We start from the raw sequence: 24,590 nt of genomic DNA, 5'->3' as shown, positions 1-24,590 counted from the left end.
ACTGGCGAAACGTCGTACTCGGATTGTAAATGTTGTGGCTTGGCTCTCCAACACACCGCTGTGCTGTACGAGTGACGAATTGGCCACGTTCTGTTTACGTGACAACCCTTACTAGTTGGCTGTGTCGGGTGGTGGCGGGCTTTAACGACACATTTATATATTTACGCGATCTAACCCCAAAAAAACCTCTATTATGGCTGAACAGACTTGTAGGGGCAAGTGCTGTTAGCGAGTAGCACCTATGAAGGCCGGCACCGACACACCAGGGGGTGGGTGTCCAACGCACAGCAGCGTTCGCGAGGCAATTGGACGACACTAATTAAACACAGGGTAAGGCCCAAACGGATTCACAATCACGAAAACTAATTAACAGATCGGTGCTCTTCCTGTAAACAGGCAGTCCATTACAGGATTCAGGACGAACAGCTCGTTAAATGATTTCAACAGAGTTAATTGGCCTTTTAAAACAGTCTGCCTCGGCAGCAGACCAAGCTTTCCCACCTGATGACGGACGCTTGTGTTGCGCCCGAAACGTCGGGATATATTTTATACATACGTGACTTCACCGAAAGAACCAGAGTATGGATTCCTGCAGTCACGAAAGCTTCTAATCAAGATTAATTGCCCAACTTAGCCAAAAATCACCCGTATAGCCTTTACGGAATGTCGTGTAAAGTGCTGTTAGCGAGTAGCACCTATGAAGGCCGGCACGGCACACGAGGGGGTGGGTCATCAACACCACGCCCAGCTGCCTTTGTCTCCGTAATGGCAATGTTTACATACCGAACCACGTACTCATTTGAGGCCGAGTCTACCTAGGGGAGGCCCAAGACCAGTTCAGATAATTGTCATTGGCGCGTTGGTGGCCTTGTGTGGGAATCAAACTCGGATTTCCGGATTCGTAGCATAGCGCGCCCCCACTCGCATTCATGTTTGTTAACATGAAAGCCAACATTGGTGACATGAACAAAAGCATGTCTGGTGGGAGCCCAGCACTGCTGCCACTGTTCGCTGTGGGTAGGGATCAAACTCGGGTCACCAGGTTCACAGCGCAGTGCGAGTTCCAAGCGGTTAAAGCCACTGCAAATAGGATATAAGTTTCATCTGTTGGCAATTTCTTCCATCGATGTCTTTGGGTGTTGGAAGCCAGGTCTCTCTTGCAAGAGAGCCGTGAAGTCGATGGGTTCTCTCACCTGGTGAGGAAGGCTTGAACACCACCACTCGCCGACCCGCAAAAAAAACATTTTTCACGAGGACATCGCTGCCTTGCCACGTGTTTCTCTGGTAACAGCTGCGCGAAGTACAGCTGTTGTGCAAGTTGCGGCACGTGCATGCGCATGCATAGACCGCATTGATGGTGTGGGGACACCCTGGTGGGGGTAAAATCTAATCGACCGCTTGAACATGGGCCAAGAGGATAACGGTTTCTTTCCACCGTTGACCACTTTTTTTGAGGTCGGTTAAGTGGGCGACGACTGCGTCGACGGACCGAGGCCTGAAATGAAGGACGCCTTTAATTATTTCGGGCGCGTGCCACGCACGCGAATCCTGGACAGTTTTTACTCGCCACCCCCCCCCCACCATCGGTCGGCACCGTTAAGCAATACATCCGGGGGAAAACGCGAATTAAAACCAAGACCGTAAATCGTCAACCGCAGATCGAATCGCACGCGACAAAACACACACGCGGCGGGGGGGACCCCCAATGCGGTGGTAGACACGAACATTTATTGGCGACACGCAACGCGGGTACAGGAGCCAGATCTCGTCAGCTAATTTGTCGACGCACACCCCGAAACACCTCTGTGCTGGACGAGCGCGAGAGAGAGCTAACATCAAATCAGAAGCTAGCGGAGTTTCACACGGTGTTTAAAGCCTTAATAAATCTACCGTTCTAAGCCTAGTGGTCACGACTCATGGCACTAACCACAGCGGTGGGGAGGGGGGATACGATCACGACGAGCGAACAACAGAAAAACACGAGCCGCCGGATTTTTACTAATCACACACTGCCGCTTTGATAGCGAAGCTCTTCGGCCGCGTCCCACACCCCCCCCCCCCCGCCAAGCAATCGGTTGCGCATGCTTGGTTGCGTGCAACCGGACCACTAACACGTGGGACATCCGTGCAACCGGTTGCCTGCAGCAGACACTCAAAGCATTCAAATGATCTCCTACGGCAATGTGGAGCTAATTTGACGCATTCCGTCACGACGCGCAATCTGCGTGCTACGGGTCTCTTCTCGGTTGGTCGCGGATTGCCCGGACAACGCGCCGGTCAACGTCGTCGCCGCCGCCGCAACGACTCGCTCAGATTGTGGGCAAAGCGGTTGTGCGGGCGGTCTTTGCCGCGGCGCTTTAAACGACTGTCCGGGTATGGACCCTGCTCTGGCCGATTGCTAAAGTTAAGCGCGATCGTCTTCTGTGTACGTGCTGCAACCGACCTACCTACCCTATACCTACGCTAGAGAGGCATGCAACGTTACCCACACGCGCGCGCACGCACACAAGCTCGACAGCTACAATTCTCATAAGGCAAAACAAAAACACAAACGGGGGGGGGGGGGGGCAGAAAAAAAGTGTAATCTGGTGAGAAGAGCGTTTTAAATGTGCCACACGCGGAGACTTGCCCGTGCCCTGCCACGGCAAGGGCACAGACGCCACCAAAGGAATCTTTACACACAGACCGACTTCGCCGGCTTTTTAAGTTGCTCACAAAATCCACGGGGAGGAGGACGGGGGGGGGGGGAGTGGGGGGTCTAAATTTGCGCGCACACAAAGAGCCACGCTGCGCTTCTTTCGTGTCAAACGTACGCCACTCTGCTTATTTCGTTTATTGTACTCATTGCCGATTTATTTTATTGACTTTTTTGTTGTTTTAAAAGCTCACTGCTGCACGGTAGAAGACAACTGCGATCTGCTGCGGATGTGCGCTTTTCTTAGTTTCAGCTTTACTCGGGCTTTCGCTTGGCTCCTGGGATCATAGCTTGAACTCTGCAAAAGATGATAGAGAGGGGGAGAGACGCAATCGTGAATTTCACTTGCATCTCATCATCGCATCAAGGACACAAAAGAAGCGGGGTGCAACATTCTGCCGATGACCGACGCATTCGCAAACATGTCAGAATCGCATCAGGATATTGATTTATACTGGAGGAATCCGACAAGCTATAAAGATCTTTTTTCTATTAAAGATGTCCATTAGAGGCGGGTAAGAACGTTACAGCAGCAAACAATACAAAACTACGATAGGAGTGCAAAGTATAGGAAACGGTAAGGAAATAACAAAAAAAACTATTTTTATTTTACCAGGTAAGGGCCCAACTGAGTTATGAGCTTCTTTTTCAGAAGCGACCAGGCCACACAAGACAGCTCAACGAAGTGGCTGATCACGTGCAAATTTGTAGCAAGCGGTTGGCAAACAGCAGTTTGGGTGCCGCGCTACGGAGCCGGAAACGAGCGCTTGGATTCCCGGCCACGGGGGCAACGACACCGCTGGCGAGTGCGGCACCTAGAACCGGTTGCTGCTCCCCGCTCGCCCTTCGCCACAACCCGCGCGGCGAAGTATGGCCAGTGAAAATCCCCATGGGGTGACGAGACATGGGGTGGCCTTCATCCAGCTACGAGCATTAAGGTCGTGTTGAATTGTCATCGTGAGAACGCTACAGTGCACGTCGGGCACCGTATTTAAAGACACGGTAGGTCTATTCACGATGTCCTGAATCCACCATCAATCATCTGCGCCGGCGTGTAACCTTACGCTCGCCCAAGAGCAGACTGCAAATAAACTGCAGCATGTCGGCAACGGGTACGGGCGCGATGCATGCGGCGGCCTGCCCCTCTTAGGATGCAGGGATATTAAGGTATTAACCCTTTCCCGCTCAGAGACATCTGCAGGTTGCAGGGTGGGGGTCCCGTTCACCGCTGAATCTCGGAACGCACGAGCGGCTTATTTAGAGAGGCGTAGCGCCGCTGTTTTCAAAAGACATTGTACTCACCGCAGAGAACTGTAGCGACACGACCGCACTCGAGGATAGCTGGCACAAAACTGTGCCACATGCCCTCCGGCATGCCCTTGAGGGAGCCTTGGTACCGATAGTTATTTTATTGTTTTTTTTCGAATCGACATTTGCCACGAAGTGGCGGCAACGTCATCACGGCGCTTGTGCCAGGCTTTGCGCACTTTGAGGCCACGCGAGGTGTCGAAGGCTCGCTGGCAGGAGGTCACGGGATAGACCCAGGTGCCATGGGTTGACCGACTGAGATGACTGCCAGCACCTGAGCCAGTATGTGCTGACCACTGTTAAAATTTTTATTTTATTTTACCAGGTAAGGCCCACTGAGCTCTACAGCTCTTTCAAAAGCAACCAGGTGACAAATTAGATTTATAGCAGCCAAATACTCTAAACGCACGTCGGTTCTAAATGTGGAGGGAAAAACAGGGGGAGGACCCAGAGAAAAATCCACGCTACCACTGGGAGACAGACACCGCAAACTCCAAATATACGACAGGCATCAAAGGGTCGGGATCGAACCCACGACCTCCTGTATACCAGGCGAGGTAGTTACCATCTCGCCGCCACGGCAGCACCCACGGGCAGGGATCTACGTGTGGGGTGAGCAGGGCGCGTGCCCGTCGCGATATGGCGAGCGAGCGACTCACTTTTCAACGACCGCGCCGACGTGCTTCCGCACCATCCCCACATGTTGGTCGATCTGAACCTGGGGGGGGGGGGGGGGGAGCGAGAGGGCGGGTGTGGGGTTGACGACACAAACGGATTAGCGCAGTGGCCACGTAAACCCAATAAAAGACGCAGGCAACGGCAGAAATAAAACACATAAATTAAACTAAACTATTTAAATTTTACCAGGTAAGATCCCACTGATCTGTACGGATCATTTTCAGCCACAAATGATAGGTCAACAAAGCGGCTTATCACGTGGAAATTTATAGCAGCAAAATAATCTGGAGGGAAAAAAAACAGAGGAATAGGACAAAAATCTACGCAACCACGGGGAGAGATACACGCAAACTCCAAATATACAGGCATCAGGGTCGGGATGGAACCCACGACTTCCTGTATACCAGACGAGGTAGTTAACGTCTCGCCACCGTGGCACCCCGACCTCCATTCCAGGTCCTTGCCCCTTGGTCAATCCACTGCTGGATTACGGCCTGAAGCGGGGGGAATCTACCAAATTAAGTGGAAAAACTAATTTTTAATAAACGTTTTTTTTCCCCGTGCAATCATCGATGACTCGGGCAGGTGCGGGCTTAATCACAAGCGGCTGTCTGGAGTCGAACTCAGGATATCTCAGTGCGCAGTCACGCAGCTCGGCGCTCCGACCTCAAAAAGCCACCACAGCCGGTTGGCCAGCCTTCATGATAAAATGTTTTTATCGGTGATGCAATCGGACAAGAGGGCAGAGGCACATCCGTATAGAACGGCTCGGGTTCAAGAATATTAATTCACACGTACCTGGTACTTCTCATAGACCATGGGGACTGTGAACGCGCCGATCAAAGCTGGGAACGCAGAAAAGGCGAAAAAGGACGTTATGAAAAACGCGGCACACTCCTCACATCAACACTGCCTTGTACAGGACATATAAATGCAAATACGAGAGCACGGCAAGGTAAGATGCACGTACTCTCATCCAAGCAACAGATTGAACTTGAGGCTGTTAGTTATTTTTTTGTAGGTTTTCCCCACTCCACGCGGGATCGGACTTCCGCCTTACCGAGGATGACGATGGTCAGGCCGTTGAAGAGGGCACCCACGTAGGTGAGCAGCCACAGCACAACGGCGAACTGGGGAAAACGGAGAACACCCGTCCATCAAAGCACGTACCCCCCACCTCCAACTCCCACCACCCCCCTCCCTCCTCACCCTGCCAAACGCGAATGGCAGCAAACTCAACCTCGGCTTAAACGTTCACAGCAAAATTATTGTTGATATTATGATGCTTGTCATTTACCCAGGAGTCTATAAAGTCGGCAATGGTTGCCTGGTATGCAGGTCGTGGGTTCGATCCAAACCCTGACTGACGCCAGCTGTATATTTGGAGTTTGCATTTCTCCGGGTGCTCCGTTTTTTTTACCCTCGACATTTAAAACCAACGTGCGTTTATAGAGCATTTGACTGCTATGCATTTCCACGTGATGATCGGCCACTTCGTTGAGCTTTCACTTGTGATAGCCAAGGTCGCTTCTGAAAACGAGCTACACAGCTCAGTGGGCCTTACCTGCTAAAATAAAAATAGTTTTGTTTTAGTTTAAACGAGTGGGGGGGGGGGGGGCGACTTCCACGCCAGGATAAAAAAAATTGGAGCGGCTCAATTGCAAGGCTCGCCACATGCGTGCACGACACCAAAGTGGCAGCCGCCCAGACGCCCAGACGCGCGTGCTGGCACCCTTCCCGCCCCGCCGTCTCACGGGGGGCCCCCAAGTGATTTACGGTGGCCGGGCAACGGGCACACAGCCGCACAGTGCGCGCGTGTTCCCACGTGCTCACCCGGCGCAGTGTGGGGAGCGGTAGCGTAGTGTTGGCGCTACGAAACCGGCGACCCGAGTTCGAATTCCCCCGCTCATGGCCAACATCGGTGACGGTTATCCGATTATCTGGACCGGTCCCTGGGCCTCCCCTCGGTCGACTCGGCCTCAAACGAGTACCCGGTGCGGTGTGTAAACATCGCCACTCGGGAGACAAAGGCGGCCTGGCGCGGGTGCTGGCCACCCACCCCCTCGTGTGCCGTGTCGGCATTCACAGGTGCGACTCGCTAACAGCACTTGCCCCAAAAGTCTGTTCAGGTTACACGGGGGGGGGGGGGGGGGGGACTTTGTCTTTGCCGTGCGCAGCACCCGCTGCTAAAAACCCAACACCCGAAACGTTGAAGGGCACCTTTCGTGGACCGAACGCGAAACGTCACGCAAATGCTTGCTCATAAATAATCAGAAAGGCGCGGCTCCCATCATGCCCTGCATGCCACGTGACCACCACGTTTGACCACACGATGCTCTCAGCTCTGTCCAAAGAGGCTCTTAGAGCCAAGATCGATGTCTACATTTTGTTCCCAATTGTTGCTATCGACACGGTGGCCTGGAGCGGGAGAGGGGGGATCGTTCAAAATCGCATCGGCTTTGGGAAGCCTTCATTCAGCAGTGCACTGACCATGGCTGATGCCGACGTTTGATTTGGAACTCTCGCACAACAAAGTGTGGCAATTCGTGTGTGAGAACAGCCCACTGAAGTAGATATGGCAGAGCTACCTCTGGGGGTCCCTTGTAATGACATTTAGTCCACCAAGGTAATGTTTATCCAGCCGACGTTGTCATTCTTGTTGAATCCAACTCGTCTATAGAACCAAGTTGAACATGATGGTCTTTTGGTAACAGCCACTGATGGTCGGGCTGAGACCATCACCTTTCTACGCTTGACAACGCGCTCTGAACCCAGGATCGCGGTTGGTACGACAGCGACCTGGCTACCTCGACGATGATCACCGTGAACGTTGACATTGTTCACGGTGCCATATGACCGCTACCAACGATGATACAGATAGCTTGGGTATAGCGATTTGGTACTGCTAACGATGACGAGGAAAGGCAGAACCGACGACGAATGGGTAAACCGGTTTAGCGGTGCGCTCTCATGCTTCCACGCTATTGCCGGCATCCGGTGTGGCGCTTGGTGGTGCCGGGTGATGCCGGACGGCTCGATGTGACGCTCGCGCCGGGCACCTTGATGGAGTCGACGAGGTCGTGCACCAGGAAGAGGCGGCGCAGGCGGCGCAGCTGGCAGTTGACGTGCGCCAGCGCCGTGTCCACGTACTTCTGGGCCGTCTCGGGGGACATGGCCAGGTCCGCCTCCAGGTACTCCCTGCAGGTGGCAAAGGCGCAGCAGCAATCGCGGTCAACGTCCGCTACCCCCACGCCGCCAAGGCACCGCGATGCGCGCAGAGTCACAAGAGAAAATCGACGGACCCGTCGCGGTTGGTGGGGGGGGGGGGTGGGGAAGTATGGCTGAATAACCCCCACAACCTGCACAGCGTGGGGGAGGCCCTCATCCAGCAGCGGATTGACAAAAGGGTCGTAGAATCTTCTAACTGGCGACGTGCAATCGGTGTACTGTGACGACGTGTGGAACAAAGACAAAGTTCCCCCGTTATAGCCTTCAGACTGTTGGGGGCAAGTGCTGTTGAGCGAGCAGCACCTACGAAGGCCGGCAAGGCACACGAGGGTGCGTGGTTGGCCAGCACCACGCCCGGCCGCCTTTGTCTCCCGAGCGGCGATGCTAACTGTAACAGTGCGTGGCATTCAAAGCGCGCACACACACACTCGCGCGTGTGTGTAAGATTCCTATCGTAGTGCGACTCGGCACTCGCTCTGTAACGTGGAACAGAGGCACCACCCAAAATCACGAGCTCAAAACGAATCGTCGCTCCCTGCATGGTGCGTTTACCAATCGCGAAAGCTCGCGGTGCAAGTTATAGGCCTCCCCCTTAAAAGGAGCACCTGATAAGGTCTACCACTAGGGGACACAAAGCAGCCGGGTGTGGCGATGGCCAAACCACCTCATAGGTGCACCATACTGGACCTAAATAGGGGATCTTTGTCTTTGCGCAGGTGCGTGCCAGTCGTCTCGGTCAGTTAGCCCGTAACACCTGGGTCTGTCCCGCGACCTTCGACCGGCGGAGCCTTCCCGACGCTTCCCGCAGCCTCTTCAAAATGCGCCCAAGCCCGGCACCATCGGGACATCACCGTCAGTTACCGACACCTCCAGATTTTAGCAAGGTTTGCAACGTACGGCGCGAAAGAAGTTCAACATGCACGCATACATCGGCGCACGGCAGCCGTCAACATTGTCATAGTAACCGGGCGTAGGCCACCCCACCCTCCCAATCAACCCACCGCCCTCCCAATCTCACCGGAAGGGATGGCCATCCTCGGTCTTCTGCACGGCCTGCAGCACGGACTTGTAGACGCGGTAGCTGATGGTGACGGAGAGCACGGCCAGGGTGAGGTACGCGAGCACGCTCACCACGCTGAACTGCGTGAGTGACAGCAGCAGCAGGAGGCTCCCGCCAAACACGGCTGCCGACGTCTTGATGTCGCGCCAGTAGAGCAGGTCCAGGGCTGTGGGCGGCGTGGTGGAGAGGGAGTTTGACGGGGGGGGGGGTCAAGAGAAACTGGAATCAAAAAGTTTTTTAACTAAACTACAAGCTACTTTTTCAACGGTTTAACTTAACTTGATTCCTGTTTGTCTGGGTCAAATCTTGTAATCAAAATTCCGCCCACTTCTCGTTGTTCAATCAATACCACATTTTGCACACGTACTCAGGATCTGGCGACAATTTATGCCCGTATTAAAATCGACATCAATTAATCTATTAATTCGCTATTTTAAAGCAATTTACATTTTTGTATGGACGACTTATTATTTATATATATTTTTGTGTAGGTCAAAAACGCTCTAAACTGTGGAATCGGCTCGCACACGAAGCAGGCGCCGCGTGTCCCAGGCACCATTGACGTACTTCTCGACCGTGAGTTAAACGAATTTGTTAATAAAACCGTTGATTTAAAAAAAAACTTTTTTAAACGAGTTTATTTTTATTTTACCAAGGTGCCACGGGTTGAACGACCGAGATGAAGGCCGCTCCCACCGTTGCCGCCGCCACCGCGGTTGTTATGACTTGGCGGTTACGCGACGGGCCAAGTAACAATAGTCAAATGCACGCAGCGTGCAGTTCACGCGTCGCTAACGTTGGGAAAACTGTTGCGCTTATCCTATACTGGGGGAGGGCTCGCACGCAACGTAACGTGGGGCTGCGTCGCGTTCCGGGGGATCGTGACGTCGCCACGTGGATCGTGAAGTCGCCACGTGGATCGAAGGCTCATGAACGGGGGTATGGGGGGCGGGGGGTCAGAGGTCAGAGCGCCGAACTCGCACCGCCGATACTCTTGGTTTGAATCCGGGTTACGGTTGTTGGCGATTAACCGTGGTTCAAGTGTAGCCAGACAATGGTCTCGGCATGCTCACCAATGACCGACGGAGCCATAGACTCCCAGAGGCGTAAGGCTCTTGTTGCGATTATACCGGGTTGTCAAGTGCCGCCAGTTTGCTGGCTCAGTCCGGTCACGTATAGACCGCGGAAACATAACATTTTGGTGTCGGACTAAATTGTAGGTGAAAATTACGGCTCAGAATATATATTTTTAAATACCATGTGAATTTACATTTCTCTGTGGCAGGTCGTGTGGAAAATGACGCAAGCTAACACAGCCCCTATATAAAATCCGCCGTTCCGAACCCCCAACGCACCGCCGATGTGAAAGTGCGGCCGTTAATTACGCTTTGACTTCCGGCGCGAGCCGGCGGGGTGAGCTGGCGGGCGGCCAAACGATCGCCGGCGAGAGTGCGCCCTACACCTTGTTCAGCGTGCATTATTAATGTCTCGGCTTTCTCGACACGGCGGAAGGGAAAAACAAAAAATCCCAAGCCGCAACAACTAAATGGGCCGCGGCTCGCAAATCGCCACCGTCCCGTCGCATTGACGGGCTCGCACGCTTTGGAAGATCCGTCACCACGCGCCGGCCCAATCTCGTTGAAGATTCGTGCCATGATGGCGCAGCCTCGCGCCCGAGAGACGCGCGCTCGCGAGACGCGCGCTCGCACGGAGACCCCCGGCGGGAAGGGTTTGTGCTTGACGAGGTTTTCTCGCGTGGCCATGGCCGCCGCCACTCTCTTAGCGAACCCGTTATCTCTCTCCGCCCTCGTTCTCCCTCGACTGGCTCTGTCCGTTTGGCGGACAGCCCCACGCTGCTCCGGTGCGAGCGAGCGATGGTCGCGAGCCGCGCGTCCCTCCTTCCCCAGGCACGGCGGCGGGCTTTCAGGCGCCGCTGGAGCCGCATCCCATGCACGCCGCAGGCGCTTCGCGCGTGGATGCACGCTGAACTTCTCGCATTGCGCGCAGCCAACCGTGCTTAATCAGAGGTGCCGTCCGCACCTTTGCGCCGACGTTGCCCTCAAGCTGGGACGTCCAGAGGTGTGGGAGAGGGGGGGGAAATGACCCTGGGCGGCGTACAACACGTGGTGGCATTATGCCCCAGGCCTTCAGCTCTGGGCCCCTCCGGGAAATTCTGGGCAGCACTGCCCTCGTGACAGCTAAAACTATAAACTAAAATCTATTTTTATTTTACTAGGTTGAGGGCCCACTGAGCTATGTAGCTTATTTTTCAGAAGCAACCTGGCCACAAATGATAGCTCAACGAAGTGGCTTATCTTTTAGAAATTTACGACAGCCAAATACTCTAAACGCATGTTTATAAATGTGGAGGGAAAAACCGGAGGACCCGGAGAAAGATCCACGTGACCAAGGGGAGAGAGGCATGCAAACTGCAAATATACAGGATCGAACCCACAACCTCCCGTATACCAGGCTAAAAGCTAACATCGCTCCACCGCAGCACCAACGAATCCTCGGCTCTTCTAGAGAACGACTCTCCACCCTTCCTGGCAATCGTGGCCATCCATTCGCGCTGGGACGTCGCCGACGACGACACGTCCGGCCCGTCTATCGGCCGGGAGGCGGTGTGACAACGGCCGGCTACAGCACTCGGCACGTCCACCCACAGCTCATCGACGTGCCCACGTGCGCCCACGTGCGCGCGACGCAGGTCGGTTGGGGGGGCACAGGTCGCAAACGATCGTACGGGCCTCTCTTCTCTGGACAACGGCATGACGCGGGCAACGGATGGCGTCACCGCCGCAAATTAGCGCCAAGGGTGCGGTCGTTGGCTCACAAATAACAAAAATATATAAACGTGTTTGTTTACTTTCTCACCGCGCCACCACCGCCGCCACATTCGCTTTAATTGTTCCAATTTGCCAGTGGGGGGGGGAGGGGGGGGGATGTCGCCGCACCCCACGGGGGATCTGGATACCAAGCCGGACGAAGCTACCACACGGCCCGGGGGTGGAGAGTTGTGGAGTGGGGGCTGTGGCCATCTCGTGAACATTTAAGTAACACCCCAATATCTGCATTGACGTGTGAAGGGGTTGCTGTCGGCAGATCCTCCCATCCGCAAAAGAGCCTTGCTTCTCAGTTGCACGCGGGTCAACGCTCACGATGGGATTTTGGTCGCCACATCTGCGCGACCCTTCGTATCAGGACGAATCGTTTGCACTTCTGGGAGACCACTTCCGGACGACTCGTTATCGGTGAATGAGCGTGGGCTCACAGGATGATGAATATTCCCACCACTATTCGGGCGACTCCTCGTATCCACAGAAAGCTGTGAAATGGCGGAATTCGGATAAGTCATTACCAACGATCGACTAGGGGCCAGCCAATAGGTGTAGCGGATAAAGGGGCTGCGGATAGGAGGGCGCTTGCCAACAGCGTGGCTCTAAGAAAACCTTGTTAAGCGAGTGCAACTCATTAGGAACACATTTCTTCTCGCGGAAGGCATTACACAACGGCTCTTATGTCCACGGCCAAGTCCAATGGCTGAAGGCCAGCCTCGGGGGGGGAGGGGAAAGCTGTTTCTATGTCGTGTGTTGAACTTCTTTCGCACCGTACGTAGCCAACCGTGCTCATCGGAGGTGGGTGCGGGGAGGGGCGACGCAACTGAAGACAAAAAGCTAAAGCTGAACGGATAGGGAGCACGCACGACAGCGTCCATGGCAATGTTCTTCTGAAAGGCACCACACTTAGCTGTTGGTGAGGTGGCACGGCGACTTAAAGGGCGTCTGCATCTCCATTAGGCTGATTCGTGAAATTTTTTTACGAGTACTATTTAACCAGCTCAGGCCTACTGAGCTCAACGAGAATTGGCTTATCATGCGGAAATTTATAGCAGCCAAATAATCTAAACGCGTGTTGATTCTAAACGTGGAAGGGAAGTTTCAAATTAAACTATTTATATTTTACCAGGTAAGGTCCAACGAGCTATATAGGTCTCTATCAGAAGCGTCCAGGTCACAAAGGTTAGCTCCACGAAGTTGGCTTAACGCATGGAAATGTTTAGCAGCCAAATACTCGATTCTAAATGTGGAGGGGGAAAAACCGGAGGACCTGGGAGAAAAATCCACACGACCACAGGGAGAACAAGCAAACTCTACAGGCGTGCATCAGGGTCGGGATTGAACCCACGACCCCTCCTGCGTACCAGGCGACGGAAATAACATCTCGCCACGCTGAATTAATAAATAGCTGACGTAACCCTTCCCGCGAGAACCCGTGCATCTGGAGTGTGCCATGAAAGCATGAATTGGTCCCAACGGGCAAGCCGCGTTCCATCGTTGCGAGCAGCGGCGGGCGCGGTGAAACGAAGATGCCGTTTCGTTCACCGGGATATCGTTCCGTGGCCGTGAGCCAGCGAGGTGAGAAAGCCTACTTGACGTGCGCTGCGGAGACGATGCAGTGCGTGCGTGTGTGCGGCGCGCAACCGCCGCTGCCGACTTCCAAGCGCAAGCGGGTTCACGCTCGGCGCGACTTTAAACTTGGAAACGCCAATTTGACTGCCGATGGCAAACACGCAACACAAACGCGGAGTCGCAAATCGACCCATCGATCGGGCTGAATGGGGGGTGGGTAGATGGGCCGTGCGAGTGAACTCCAGAGACCCAGTGAAGGTCTTTCCAAACAGCCAGTGCGTGCGGGTGTGGTTACCGACGGTGAAGTGGCCCGAACAGCAAACGGGCGGATTAGATAATTTTTCCCCCCCACCGCGATTCGGGCGAGCGGTATTTCGGCGTTGGGAGGTCTGATCGCATTCCTCCAGAGTCGTAAATCGGTCATGCGCTCGAGGCGTTCCCGCACAGCCGAGTCGCCACTTAAGGCCACTAAAGCCTCCCTCCTTGTGCGAACACCACGTATTTTTTTAAAGTTTTTTTTCTCCCTCTCTCGGTCGGGGTCAAAATTTCAGCTGCTAAAAATAGTGGCTCAGCAGCAGCAGGGCGAGAAACTCGCAACCAGATCACTTTGAATCGTCGTATAAAAAAATCAGCAACCGGAAGGTTGCGAGTTTCTAATCCTGCTTTCGGGGACTCAGCCCATCATTCCTCCGAGGGTTCATAAAATGAGTACCACTTTGTGGGAAAGTCAACGGTGGTGGTTGTTCTTTGGAGAGACTTGCCACCGCTCCCCCACGTACAAGTCAAATTTCCAAACCTGGCTCAGGGCTGTACATAGGATACAAGCAAACGCCTCAACGCTATCACTTGAGCAGCAGATCACTTTGAATCATCACGATCGTCATCACCGTCATCATCACAAAAGCGATTGCACGTCAGCTGTCACTCAAGAAATTCACGTGGAATTTTTGAGTTTCTCTGGGAATCGATTTGGGGGACTCCAAAATCACGTTCGATCGCTTGAACAGGCTAACAATCATGACTGACGTCTACAAGCCTTGATCGTCAGTGCCTAATATGCTACGACGGTGGAATGGACTAAGCAAAGCGAACACAAATGTGCACTGGGCATGGTTGTAATTATAATTATTTGTAGTTAGTTTGTTGTCCTTCCCCGCACCTCCGATTAGCACGGTTGGCTACGAGCGGTGCGAAAGAAGCTCAACCGTACATACATTATTACGATTATCTACACGACACTTTGCGGTTCCATTATAAGCATGAGAACACGAAACAACAATTGGGAAAGGAAAGCATCAGAAACAATTTGAATTGGCAAGGCGACAAAGAGCGCAGTCAGAGATTTACGAACACGTTCGAAAGAGAAAGAAACCACGGTAGGAGCGGAGATTGTGCTCGACCGAACAGTGCACATTGGTGAGAGACGCGAGCTAATCAGGATTACAGCGAGTCGTTAATATCAAGGATGAGGTGAGGATTGGATTAGTGTGATCATCACCGAGCCACCCCTCCCACCGACAGTGAACAGATTCAACGTGGGGGGGGGGGGGGGGGAGAATTAACCCGTGCTCAGATCTCTTGGGGGTGTTTTTTTTTTCTAAAGAAGATCGTTGACGACGTTACCTTGCGGTTTGAGCCACTGCGCTAGGCAGGCATAACCTGCAGATTGGAGAAAACACACACACAATGCCGTAAAAAAATATACATCGCACTGCGCCCACAGCCACGCCGACGACGACAGACGATCGAATGGATCAATCCATCACAGAGGGGGGGCGCCGCGGATCGAAACGGCGGGGAAAGGCCTGCTGCTCGCTCGGACACACGCACGCGGACGGGCTTTGAACGGCGACGTCAAAACCGGAGCATTCAGAGGACCATCCAAAAACGCGCGCTGTCAATCAGACTCCTCACTCCAACCCCCTCCCCCCCCCTGACCCGGCGTAAACGAGACCACATCAAGGGCGAGTCTACCATCCCGTCGTTGGCTCCCAATTGGAACGCCAGACAAAATGTTGATGTTGGCACTCACCACCCACCGTCTTTCAAGGTCTTCAATAGACTCGCGCCCCTGCCTAACCTCACTCATCGCACTCTGCTCCCCCCTCCGCGCACCCCCTCATCCAACAAGATTGACTGGTGCCGAAGGCACGGGTCAATCTTTGCTCGGCAAGAGGTCGCTCTGCTGCTCCGCAAGTTGAGCTCTCTCCCACCAACCACCTGTGCTTGACCCTCCCCCCTCCTCTCCAAACTTCCTATGCTCGACCTATGCCTGTCTCATCTCAAAAACAATACATATTGCACAAATACGTCTCATTTTTTCTCGCGATGTGCATCCCAAGTGTCTTTTTGCGCAGCATGCACTGCAATTGTAATGGCACCGGCGAGTGAGAGCTACGAGAATGTGCTGTACACAACGTATTGCAGCAACATCATACAAAGACGAGACAAAAAGATCCCCCGTGTAGCCTTTAACAGATTGTTGGGGCAAGTGCTGTTAGAGCGAGCACCTATGAAGGCCATATGCACGCACACACACACACAGGCTTCCTTGTTTAAAAAAGCAAAAACTATAAAACCCAGCGAAGCGTGTCCAACTATTATTCTAACCTTGCACCCATGCAAGGACAATTAGGCCGCCAATCAATGGGGAAACGAACCCCGTCAGCAGACCAAAATAGTCGGCCCGTTTGCGTCCAACAAATTTGCCTCCAGGTATCGGCGCCTGCCAGCCCGCCAGCCAGCCCGGCCTTGCCAAAAACGTCACATCGATCGTCACACAACGAACGGCACCTCAGGTGGTTGGGCACGGGGTGCGGTCGGGTGATTACAGTGCACTGTACAAAGCTCTCTTCCCACATTGCCACGTGCATGCCGGCTGCCGGGAGGTGGTGGGGGGGGAAGCAAAGCAAGCAGCCACGCGAGATAAAAATCTTGCGTCATTTTTACATCGCGTTATAAAATCCCGGCGGCATGGAAGGAGCACGAGAGCTCCTGTCTCATCCAAACGACGCTCTAAGGAGGTAACAAAATATATTAGGACAGCCCTGTGATAACGAGGGGCACAGCGTCACAAGATCGGCAACGTCACAGTCAAGAACGACAAGACCATTAAAATAATAATAAACGTTCAGTGTCATTTTGAAAAGAGGGCTCATTTATGGAACGAGTCGGGATGGTTTGAGCGCATAAATCAAAGTGTATGCACCATCACCAGACTAGCGTGGACGGAAAGTCAGTTTGTCCGAGCACTTCAGACCCCGTGGTAGATTACGAGCATTCCCCCTTTATCAGTGCCAGTCATGGTACAGGTATTGGCACAATAAACTACGGGCATAAACACAATAAACTTTCTGACGCCCCCCCCGTTACGGCCACCCGTGGTGACCAGCATGGTGAAGAAGGGTACGGTCAACCAGCCCCCATGGGCAAAACGGCATGGGGGTGGGCCTTCATCCAGCAGCGCATTGACAAGAGGTCTTATAAAATTCTCACTCATCTAGCAGGTGGACAACTCATTTATATCTCAATTACACTTCACAATTTTGCCAACATGCCATGCCCAAGTGAGATATACCAGTTTATGATTTATACCCATAATGCCATTGCATTTTTCATCATCATAATCGTCACCAGCCTTGGTCAATCCACTCCGGGATGTAGGCTTTCCCAAGCCTCTCTAGCACCTCCCACAGTGCGTCGATGCGATTATCCACCAAAGTTATGGACGCGAGTCGTATCATCGCTCCATCTCCTACGAGGTCGTTGCCCAGGGGATCTTTGAGTGCCCGAAATGCACATCGTGGAGAAACAACAAAATAAAGAGGAAACGCCCAGCGGCATTCATTGCTGAACAAACCGAAGGCGCGGGAGCGTTAAATGTGCTTAGCCTAGCCGGCGCGGGAGCAAAGTTCCTCTTGAACAAGTGTGCACATGCTGCCGAGGTCTCCTCCACAATCTGATCGTCCGCCTGTGAAAAAAACAACACGAATGTGGCGACTGTAGAGAAGTGGCCATGTGTGTGGGGGTTCAGGGGTCATTGACGCCAAATCAGCACCGCCAGCGGTCTGTGGGTTAGCAGCCGGGTTTCGGCCGCCGTCGATTAATCCAGACTCTGAAGCGTAGAGTCGGTGGCGCCCCAGCCCAGTGGACCAACTGCACAAAACACGCGCACACATTGTCATTACATTTGGTTGAGAGCTTAACTTGGCTAAATCCCAGCGCTGCTAATGAATTATTGATTTGACCGCCGCACAACCATCAGCCCCGTCTGGGCCAGGGTTCGTGGGAACGTTGCAGCAGCAGCAGCAGCACCCCGCTAAAGTGGATAAAAAAAAACATCACTTTTGAAGGATCTTGGAAGTAGTTCTACGAGGGCTCCCTCTGCGGGCCTTCTCGAACATGGCGGGGCAAAACTGTTCGGGAGTTCGGAACGCACATCTGGTTGTGTCACGTGATGTGACGGCGATAGCGCAGCGAGAATAAAACTTGGGCGAAGGTGAAAAAAAACTAAACAATTTACGAAGGAAAAAAAAATCAAGACTTTACAGGATTGGGGCAGAAGTCCTTTTTGGCTACTGCTGCACAACGGCTGCCAGTTAGGTTCAGTTATCGCAAGCACATGTACACGCATCAAATCATCGGGCAAAGGTCGTGCCACTCACTGGCATGTATCCGACGACAACGGTGGCGTCGCTCAGCTACACCAAGCGTCGCTCTGCGCGGCACGGTGCTGTTGACACCGTTTCAGACATGGGAAGGGAGTGGGGGAGGGCAATACACAGGGTGATACATTTATAGATAACCCACTGGGCATCTTAAAAGACTCGGCCCACTTACTTGCCGTTTTCTCAAATGCCGATGGAAACTCTGGCCAAGCTACGGATCTGTATCTCACAGAGAGGAAACGTATTTAATAAGTGAATTGAGATTTGTAGGGGGGGGGGGAGATGTAGAGGGCAGTAAAAATAAAAGTTCGATTTTTCTATCGGAATTTCTCAATACTATTTGTAGGGGGTATCTATAAATGGATCGCCCTGTACGATGTGAGCCGTCTCGTCGCCGACGGCCGTTAAGAGCAGCGCCTTTGTGTGGCAGCGGAGCAGGACGACGTGTGACCACGAGTGCCAGCGGAACAATCAGTGCACTTCAGCCTGACGCAGACCACGAGGTGGCATCACGTGACCTGCGGATAGTACGATCGCAATATAGTCGAGGGAAAAAAAATGTCATTAAATGTATAATTATACGTGTGTATGTGCGCGAGTGTTGCATAAATACGGGAGACAGAAAACATAATTGGACACTTAACGGTAATAGCGTTGATGTTTTGGCTGCCTGGACTCGTTCACGGAACATAACACAAACATGAAATAACAAAGACAAAAATTCCCCAGAGGACTATTCATGGACCGTTGAAGGGAAAATGCTGTTAAGCGAGCACGTGTTAAGGCTGGCGCAGTTCACGAAGAGGGCCGTGGGGCCAGCACCACGCCCGGCCGCCATCATCTCCCAAGAGCCGATATTATACTCGCCCCCCACCAGGCTGCGTCAGTCTTCGAGGAGGAGGGCCCAAAACACTGCTGCGGGCGATCACTCTCCACTGCCATTGGGCGTGGTCAGGAACGGAACTTGGGATCGTCGCTTTCGCAGTGTCGAGCGAGAACCACTGCACCTTACGAAGTCCACCCAAAAGTGCCGGGGGCCTTGATAGGCGCTCACTAACAGCATTTGCCCCAACAGTCGGTGTACAATGCTTAAAAAAACCCTCTTTCTCTCCCTCCCGTGCAATCTATCTACACGGATTGTGTAGACACAAGACTTTTGAGGCGGCCTTTGAAGGCTGGCAAAGTGAATTTTAACCCTTGGCACGGCCAGGACCCCACTCCAGCCACCATTCTCATCCCAGTGCCGGTGTACTTATGCAACATGTTCATTTTTTACTAAAAAAAATCTGTGACTTGCTAAGATTTTCTCCACAGTGCAGTCCCGGAGGCCCAGGACGGCACGCGTAATGTTAAAGACGTTGCACTGTGCACCTACGCTCGCACGCGCTTGCGTGCCGAGTTAATTCCCGCCCCGATGCGGAGAGCTGCCAGCCGCTGCGGCCGACGGAATGGCGTTTAAATGCCGACTCGGCACTTTCGCGCGAGAGAGCCTGCAATGTTGGCAAGGCCACGATACTGCACCATGCGGCACTGGGGGGGGCGGGAAGGGGAACATCGTTTGTTGAACAGTCTCAAGGAAGTGCCATCGATTCGTGCGGATAAAACGCAAACTCATCCCACTAAAATTGGTCAAATAGAAAGAAGGGCAATGCGATTTGTGTTCACGTGATGTCAAAATAACCCCTTAGTATCTCCCTGCTGTGAACAGGGCCTTTTGCCAGAAACCACGTCTATTTATTCCTTTCCTCTTCAGGGCGCTGTTAGTGAAGAATGCGTTCAGTTCTTGGTTGTGTGTGCTTTGCGCACCCCACTGTCCCTGCCAACGCAGAATTATGAATTCTGGTACGCAGTGTCGTGTCCTACAAGCTGCCCAAAAAAAATGTTTTGCGACTCGGACAGGGGAAAAATACGTGAAGACGACTGGCGGGTCTTGAGATGCCAGTTTTAGCATGGAATGGAGAAAACTAGACAAATTAGGCGGCTGTGGTGCAGGTTAAGGAGGCGAAGTCGCATTATAATAATCCTAAACAAGGGGCAAATGTGGATTGGTGGGGAAGGGTGGGGGGATATTTCTCAGAGGTGAAAGCTTGGCGAAGGAAGGTCTGGAGGAAGGTTACTGGGAAAGAGAACAAAAAGGCAGATGAATGGTGCTACTTGACGACTTGAAGGAGGGAAGGGCGTGGTGGCGGTGGTGGGTGCAGGGACGGGAAGAAGAAAGCTCAAGATCGGACAGGATGGAGGGCGTGGAAAAAATGTATTTTTACAGAGCAAATATAGGGGACAGCCAGAAAGCATGGGCAGAGGAAAGAAAGAAAAAGGGGGGAAACTGGACTTGAATCGAGGCACAAGAAGCCATCAGCACCAACTGCTGGGGGGAGGGGGGGTGGATCGGGGTGTTTTAGATCATGGGGGAAGCAAAGGTGACAGAGCAGCCTCCCAATGAGTGAAAGTTGACTGGTGGTGGGGGGGGCTTTGACAGAAAGCCTTGGGTTGGTTGGGCAAGGGTGTGGAGGAGAGTCGAGTGAGATGAAAGGGGAGAGATAGGAGAGTGCGTGGAGGCGAGTACAGTGAGATTAGAGAGATGTCGGCAGAAGCGAGTCCATAAAGGCCCTTCGTGGACGGCGGGTACAACCTGAAGATTGATCCGGGATAGGAGTGGGACACGTGGAAGGACGAGCATACTGGGTCTTGTGGACGGGTGTGGGGTGATACGCCTGGCTGCGGAATTATGGTGCAACTGCTCACTCGTTGTACAAAGTCTGGAAGAATGTACTCGCTCGCGCGTGGAAGAGGGGTAATGATTCACTCCGCTGGTGATTCACCGAATTATCGCAAATTCCCTTTTTTACAAGTGGGGAATCTAGAAATCTATACTCTTAGTTCTTTCGGTAAAGTCGCGTAGGTAAAAAATGAAATAAATTGTTTTTTTAATTAATAAAGATAAAACAATAAAATCACGACGTTTCGGAGGCAACACAAGTCTCCGTCATCAGGTGGGACCGTCACAGCCAGATTTCATTTTTTACCTACGCGACTTTACCAAAAGAACTAAGAGTATGAATCCTTGCAGTCACGAAAGCTTCAAATCTAGAATCTAGAAAACTCTTGCGGCTGCAGGGTTCAAACGAACGCATGGCAATACAACGTATAATATATAATAATTATGGATAATAATTACATTATTATCCGTTGTGCAATACACCAAAATCCACTGCCGGATGTTGGCGTGCAGGCACTGTGCTGAGGGTGACGGGGAAAGCTGGAGCATACTTCCTCACGCTGGTCCGTGTGGTTTGTGTGACAAAGGTCAAAGGTACGGAGGGGAGGGGCAGGGAACATACAAGTAGAGTACAACAATGGAGTTCACCGCACCGCCTAAAACGTGAACACCCCCGCAAGCACCATCTACAACCTGCACAGTGGTCTTTTGTAAGAGAGATCTGGTATTAAAGAGGTACAGCAAACCAGCTTACACGTGCTTAAATCTTCACCTCACAGAGAGATCCAGACTTACTGTAACACACAACTGCCTAGACGCACAGACTTACAATGTGACCCAGATGTACTTGCATAAAGAAGTCACAGACTTACACGAAGACCAATAAGCCTAGACACGCACAGACCTTAACACAGTTGTATACGCTGCAGCGTATAGAACAGTGGTTCTTAACCTTTAATCCGGCCTTGCACCTGCTTTGGTTATCAATTGTAAAAAAAAAAATCTGTTAATAAATGCAAAGGGTTTGATGAAACAAGGTAGTTGTACTTACGCGCCCGTGCTTAATTTGTGTTCGATGATTTACCTTCTAAACAAAATCAGGCCATGTCTCGCATCCCCAGAAAGGGCATCTCGCACCCCTAGGGTATGCGTGCACCCCCAGGTGAAAAAGAACCATTGCCATAGAATGACCGCACACACACAGAACCCGCCCCCCAGACTTAGAGAACTATAGGCATGGATTGGGAAACAAACGATGGGATACATAACCTTACATGGAGAAACGTAGGCCTACTACTACACACTAACACAAAGAAAACGTACACATTGATGCGCTGCATGCACGATTAGTTAAGTGCATTCAAACCAAAATAATATTTTATGAAATGGGAGACCTTGGGGAAATACAGGGTGGGCCTATACAGTCAGGACATATGGTAATTATATTTATTACAACTAATTATAGGGTTATTTAGTTTATTTTACGAAATATTTAAACCGCCTCCCATTAACATGAATGCATGCACGAATCTCCCCTTTTAAAATGTAGGACTGATTTTTTTTAAGATTACAGTGTAATATTCGAACATTCATCATTTGCGTCAATTAATTCAGTGTTTTTTGGTCGAGTTTGTAAAAATACGGATTTGAGTTGATCCCCGCGTGGAAGAAAAAGACGGATTAATACTGATAATTAATAAATAAAATTATAACTTAAAGATTGGACAACTACAATAGCAGTTCTTGATCCACTACACGTGGTCACCACCCATCATGGAGGCCAGGGTGGAAAGGGGGGCACACAAGGGGATACATAAGGGGGGGCTACCCGACTTAAGGGGATAAGACGCGAAAAATAAGGAATCTCATTGGGGATACGAGGTCCCAAGGGGGTAAAAAGAGAGGTGGGCTCTGTGCGCGGTATGGTAAAGCGGACCGCGTGGGGGACACCGCATGGCTCCACTGCTGCATTGCATCCCAACGGGATGACTTACGTGGTTGGCAAGCCAGCAGCAGACGGATCGTGGCTTACGAGGAATTAAGGGGATGAGGGGCCACGGTTAATTGGTTACAATGGACCCCCCCCCGATGGAATTTTAAAAGGTGTCAGGAGGGCGGCTAAGAAACATACACAAGTGGGGTTTCGTGGGATTGTGAATTCCAAAGGGGGGGGGGGGATCTTTAGGGGTTGGCAATGTGTTACGGATAATGAACCTTGTCTTTAAGGGATGACAAGGCATCGGCCTAACGCGTACAGCAACAGCGGGGTTGGTGGGCCAGGTTGGGATCGCATCGTGCCACCGCGCGATGAAACAGGGAGCGGTGCAGCAAGAGGGTGAAGGAAGAAGGGCAACCCTGCCCTTCTCTCGAGACTCCCCGTTACCTGCGTGAGCAGCGGAGCAGGAGGAAGAGGAGCAGGCGGGGATGACTCGGGTGGAGTCGGGGAGCGGGGCTCCGTGTCCGCCATGCTTGGCTGGCGGCGGCGTTGGCGTCGTCGTCGCTGCTGCTGCTGCTGCTCCGTCTGCCATTGCTCCTGGGCGAGAGGTCGAGACGTCGACGCCGCCGTCGTCGTGTTCGAGCAGAGACTTCGACTCGTCGCTCATGGTGAGCCGGACGTCGGTGCCCGGGAGTGAAAGTTAGTCGAGGGAGGTTGGAACGAAACGGAAACGAGGCTCCTCTACAACAGCAGCGGCGGCGGCGGCGAAGAAAATGGAAACGGACGAAAGCTGCGGCCACCGAAATGGAGAATTGTTGTTGTCGATGTTAATGGTCGAAAGGGATCGCACGGACGACAAAGGCGGGAATGCGACGTCGATGGTGGTTGGCGATGATGTGGTGGTGGTGGTTCACGAGGGAGATACAAAGGCGAGTGAGAGGGAGGGAGGGGAGTGTGAAGAGAGATGCGCCGCGCCCCGCAGGAAATGAAATCGGCTCGGGAGAGGAAAAAAAATGTCGCAAGCGGACGTGACGTCACAGGCCAACATCCCCCCCCCCGGCGAGCTGCGTCATCGGTGTCGTCATCGTCATGCTCGATCCGCTGCTCGATCCACTGCTGGATGGGGCCGATCCGCATGCGTCATCCACCGCATCGGTGTCCTCATCGTCAGCCGTGGTTAATCCACTGCTGGATGAAGGCTTCCTGTAGCTGCCACGACCTCTTCACGTTTCCGCATTGCAGTATAATATTAAACACAGAGATAATATAACACAGAGATAATATATAACATAGAGATAATGTAAAACACAGATAATGTAAAACACTGAATAAGTACGTTTACTTATAGATTTGAAGTTTTCGTGACTGCAAGGATTCTTACTCTGGTTTTTTCGGTAAAGTCACGTCGGTAATTTTTTTTTTATAAAAACAACTCAATTAAATCACGACGTTTCGGGCGCAACACAAGCGTCCTTCTTCAGGTGGGGTTGTGATTTCGCTACGTTGTCCCCACCTGAAGAAGGAAGCTTGTATTGCGCCCGAAACGTCGTGATTTAATTTAGTTTTCATTTATTTTAATTTTTTACCTACGTGACTTTACCGAAAAAACCAAAGAGTAAGTACGTGTACTCTGTTATGGCCGTCGCGTAGAATTCACGACGGCGTAGAATCATTCATGTAATGCAAAATAAGTGTTTAATTTAAAATGTCCAAGCGGTCATCCTATTAGCATTGGTGCGGGCGTGAATTATTCTTCGAAAATATTTACAGGCGTAATCTTTGGACGTTCGTCAATTAATAAATAAACTGAACTGAATTATATTTCGTCTCAAATCATCAGCGAAAAAACACAATTGTAAATGCATTCCATTGACCCGTTCAGTGTTG

At 52.2% G+C, this 24,590-nt stretch overlaps 1 protein-coding gene across 2 annotated transcripts; it reads right to left on the bottom strand.

Annotated features, from left to right (window-relative positions):
* Window positions 1–1,708: 1,708 nt before the first annotated feature.
* On the bottom strand, window positions 1,709–23,717 carry LOC144728811 (reticulon-1-A-like). 2 transcript variants are annotated; one of them, XM_078608481.1, is made up of 8 exons: window positions 23,151–23,711; window positions 15,005–15,040; window positions 8,928–9,135; window positions 7,741–7,879; window positions 5,742–5,811; window positions 5,480–5,526; window positions 4,663–4,721; window positions 1,709–2,993 (listed from the first exon to the last, which is right to left on the bottom strand). In XM_078608481.1, exons 1-8 carry the CDS (start codon window positions 23,368–23,370, stop codon window positions 2,951–2,953), a joined length of 822 nt encoding a protein of 273 aa, XP_078464607.1. In that variant the 5' UTR covers window positions 23,371–23,711; the 3' UTR covers window positions 1,709–2,950. The 2 variants fall into 2 exon arrangements, with proteins under 2 accessions (XP_078464607.1, XP_078464608.1); XM_078608482.1 differs by lacking the exon at window positions 15,005–15,040 and having other exon boundaries at window positions 23,151–23,717.
* Between the last annotated feature and the right edge of the window lie 873 nt (window positions 23,718–24,590).

This window comes from Lampetra planeri, chromosome 30, assembly GCF_965212315.1.
Source record: "Lampetra planeri chromosome 30, kcLamPlan1.2.h2, whole genome shotgun sequence".
Classification (NCBI taxonomy): domain Eukaryota; kingdom Metazoa; phylum Chordata; class Hyperoartia; order Petromyzontiformes; family Petromyzontidae; genus Lampetra; species Lampetra planeri.
Note: the sequence above shows the minus strand (reverse complement) of the source record. Positions and strands in the feature narration are given on the sequence as shown.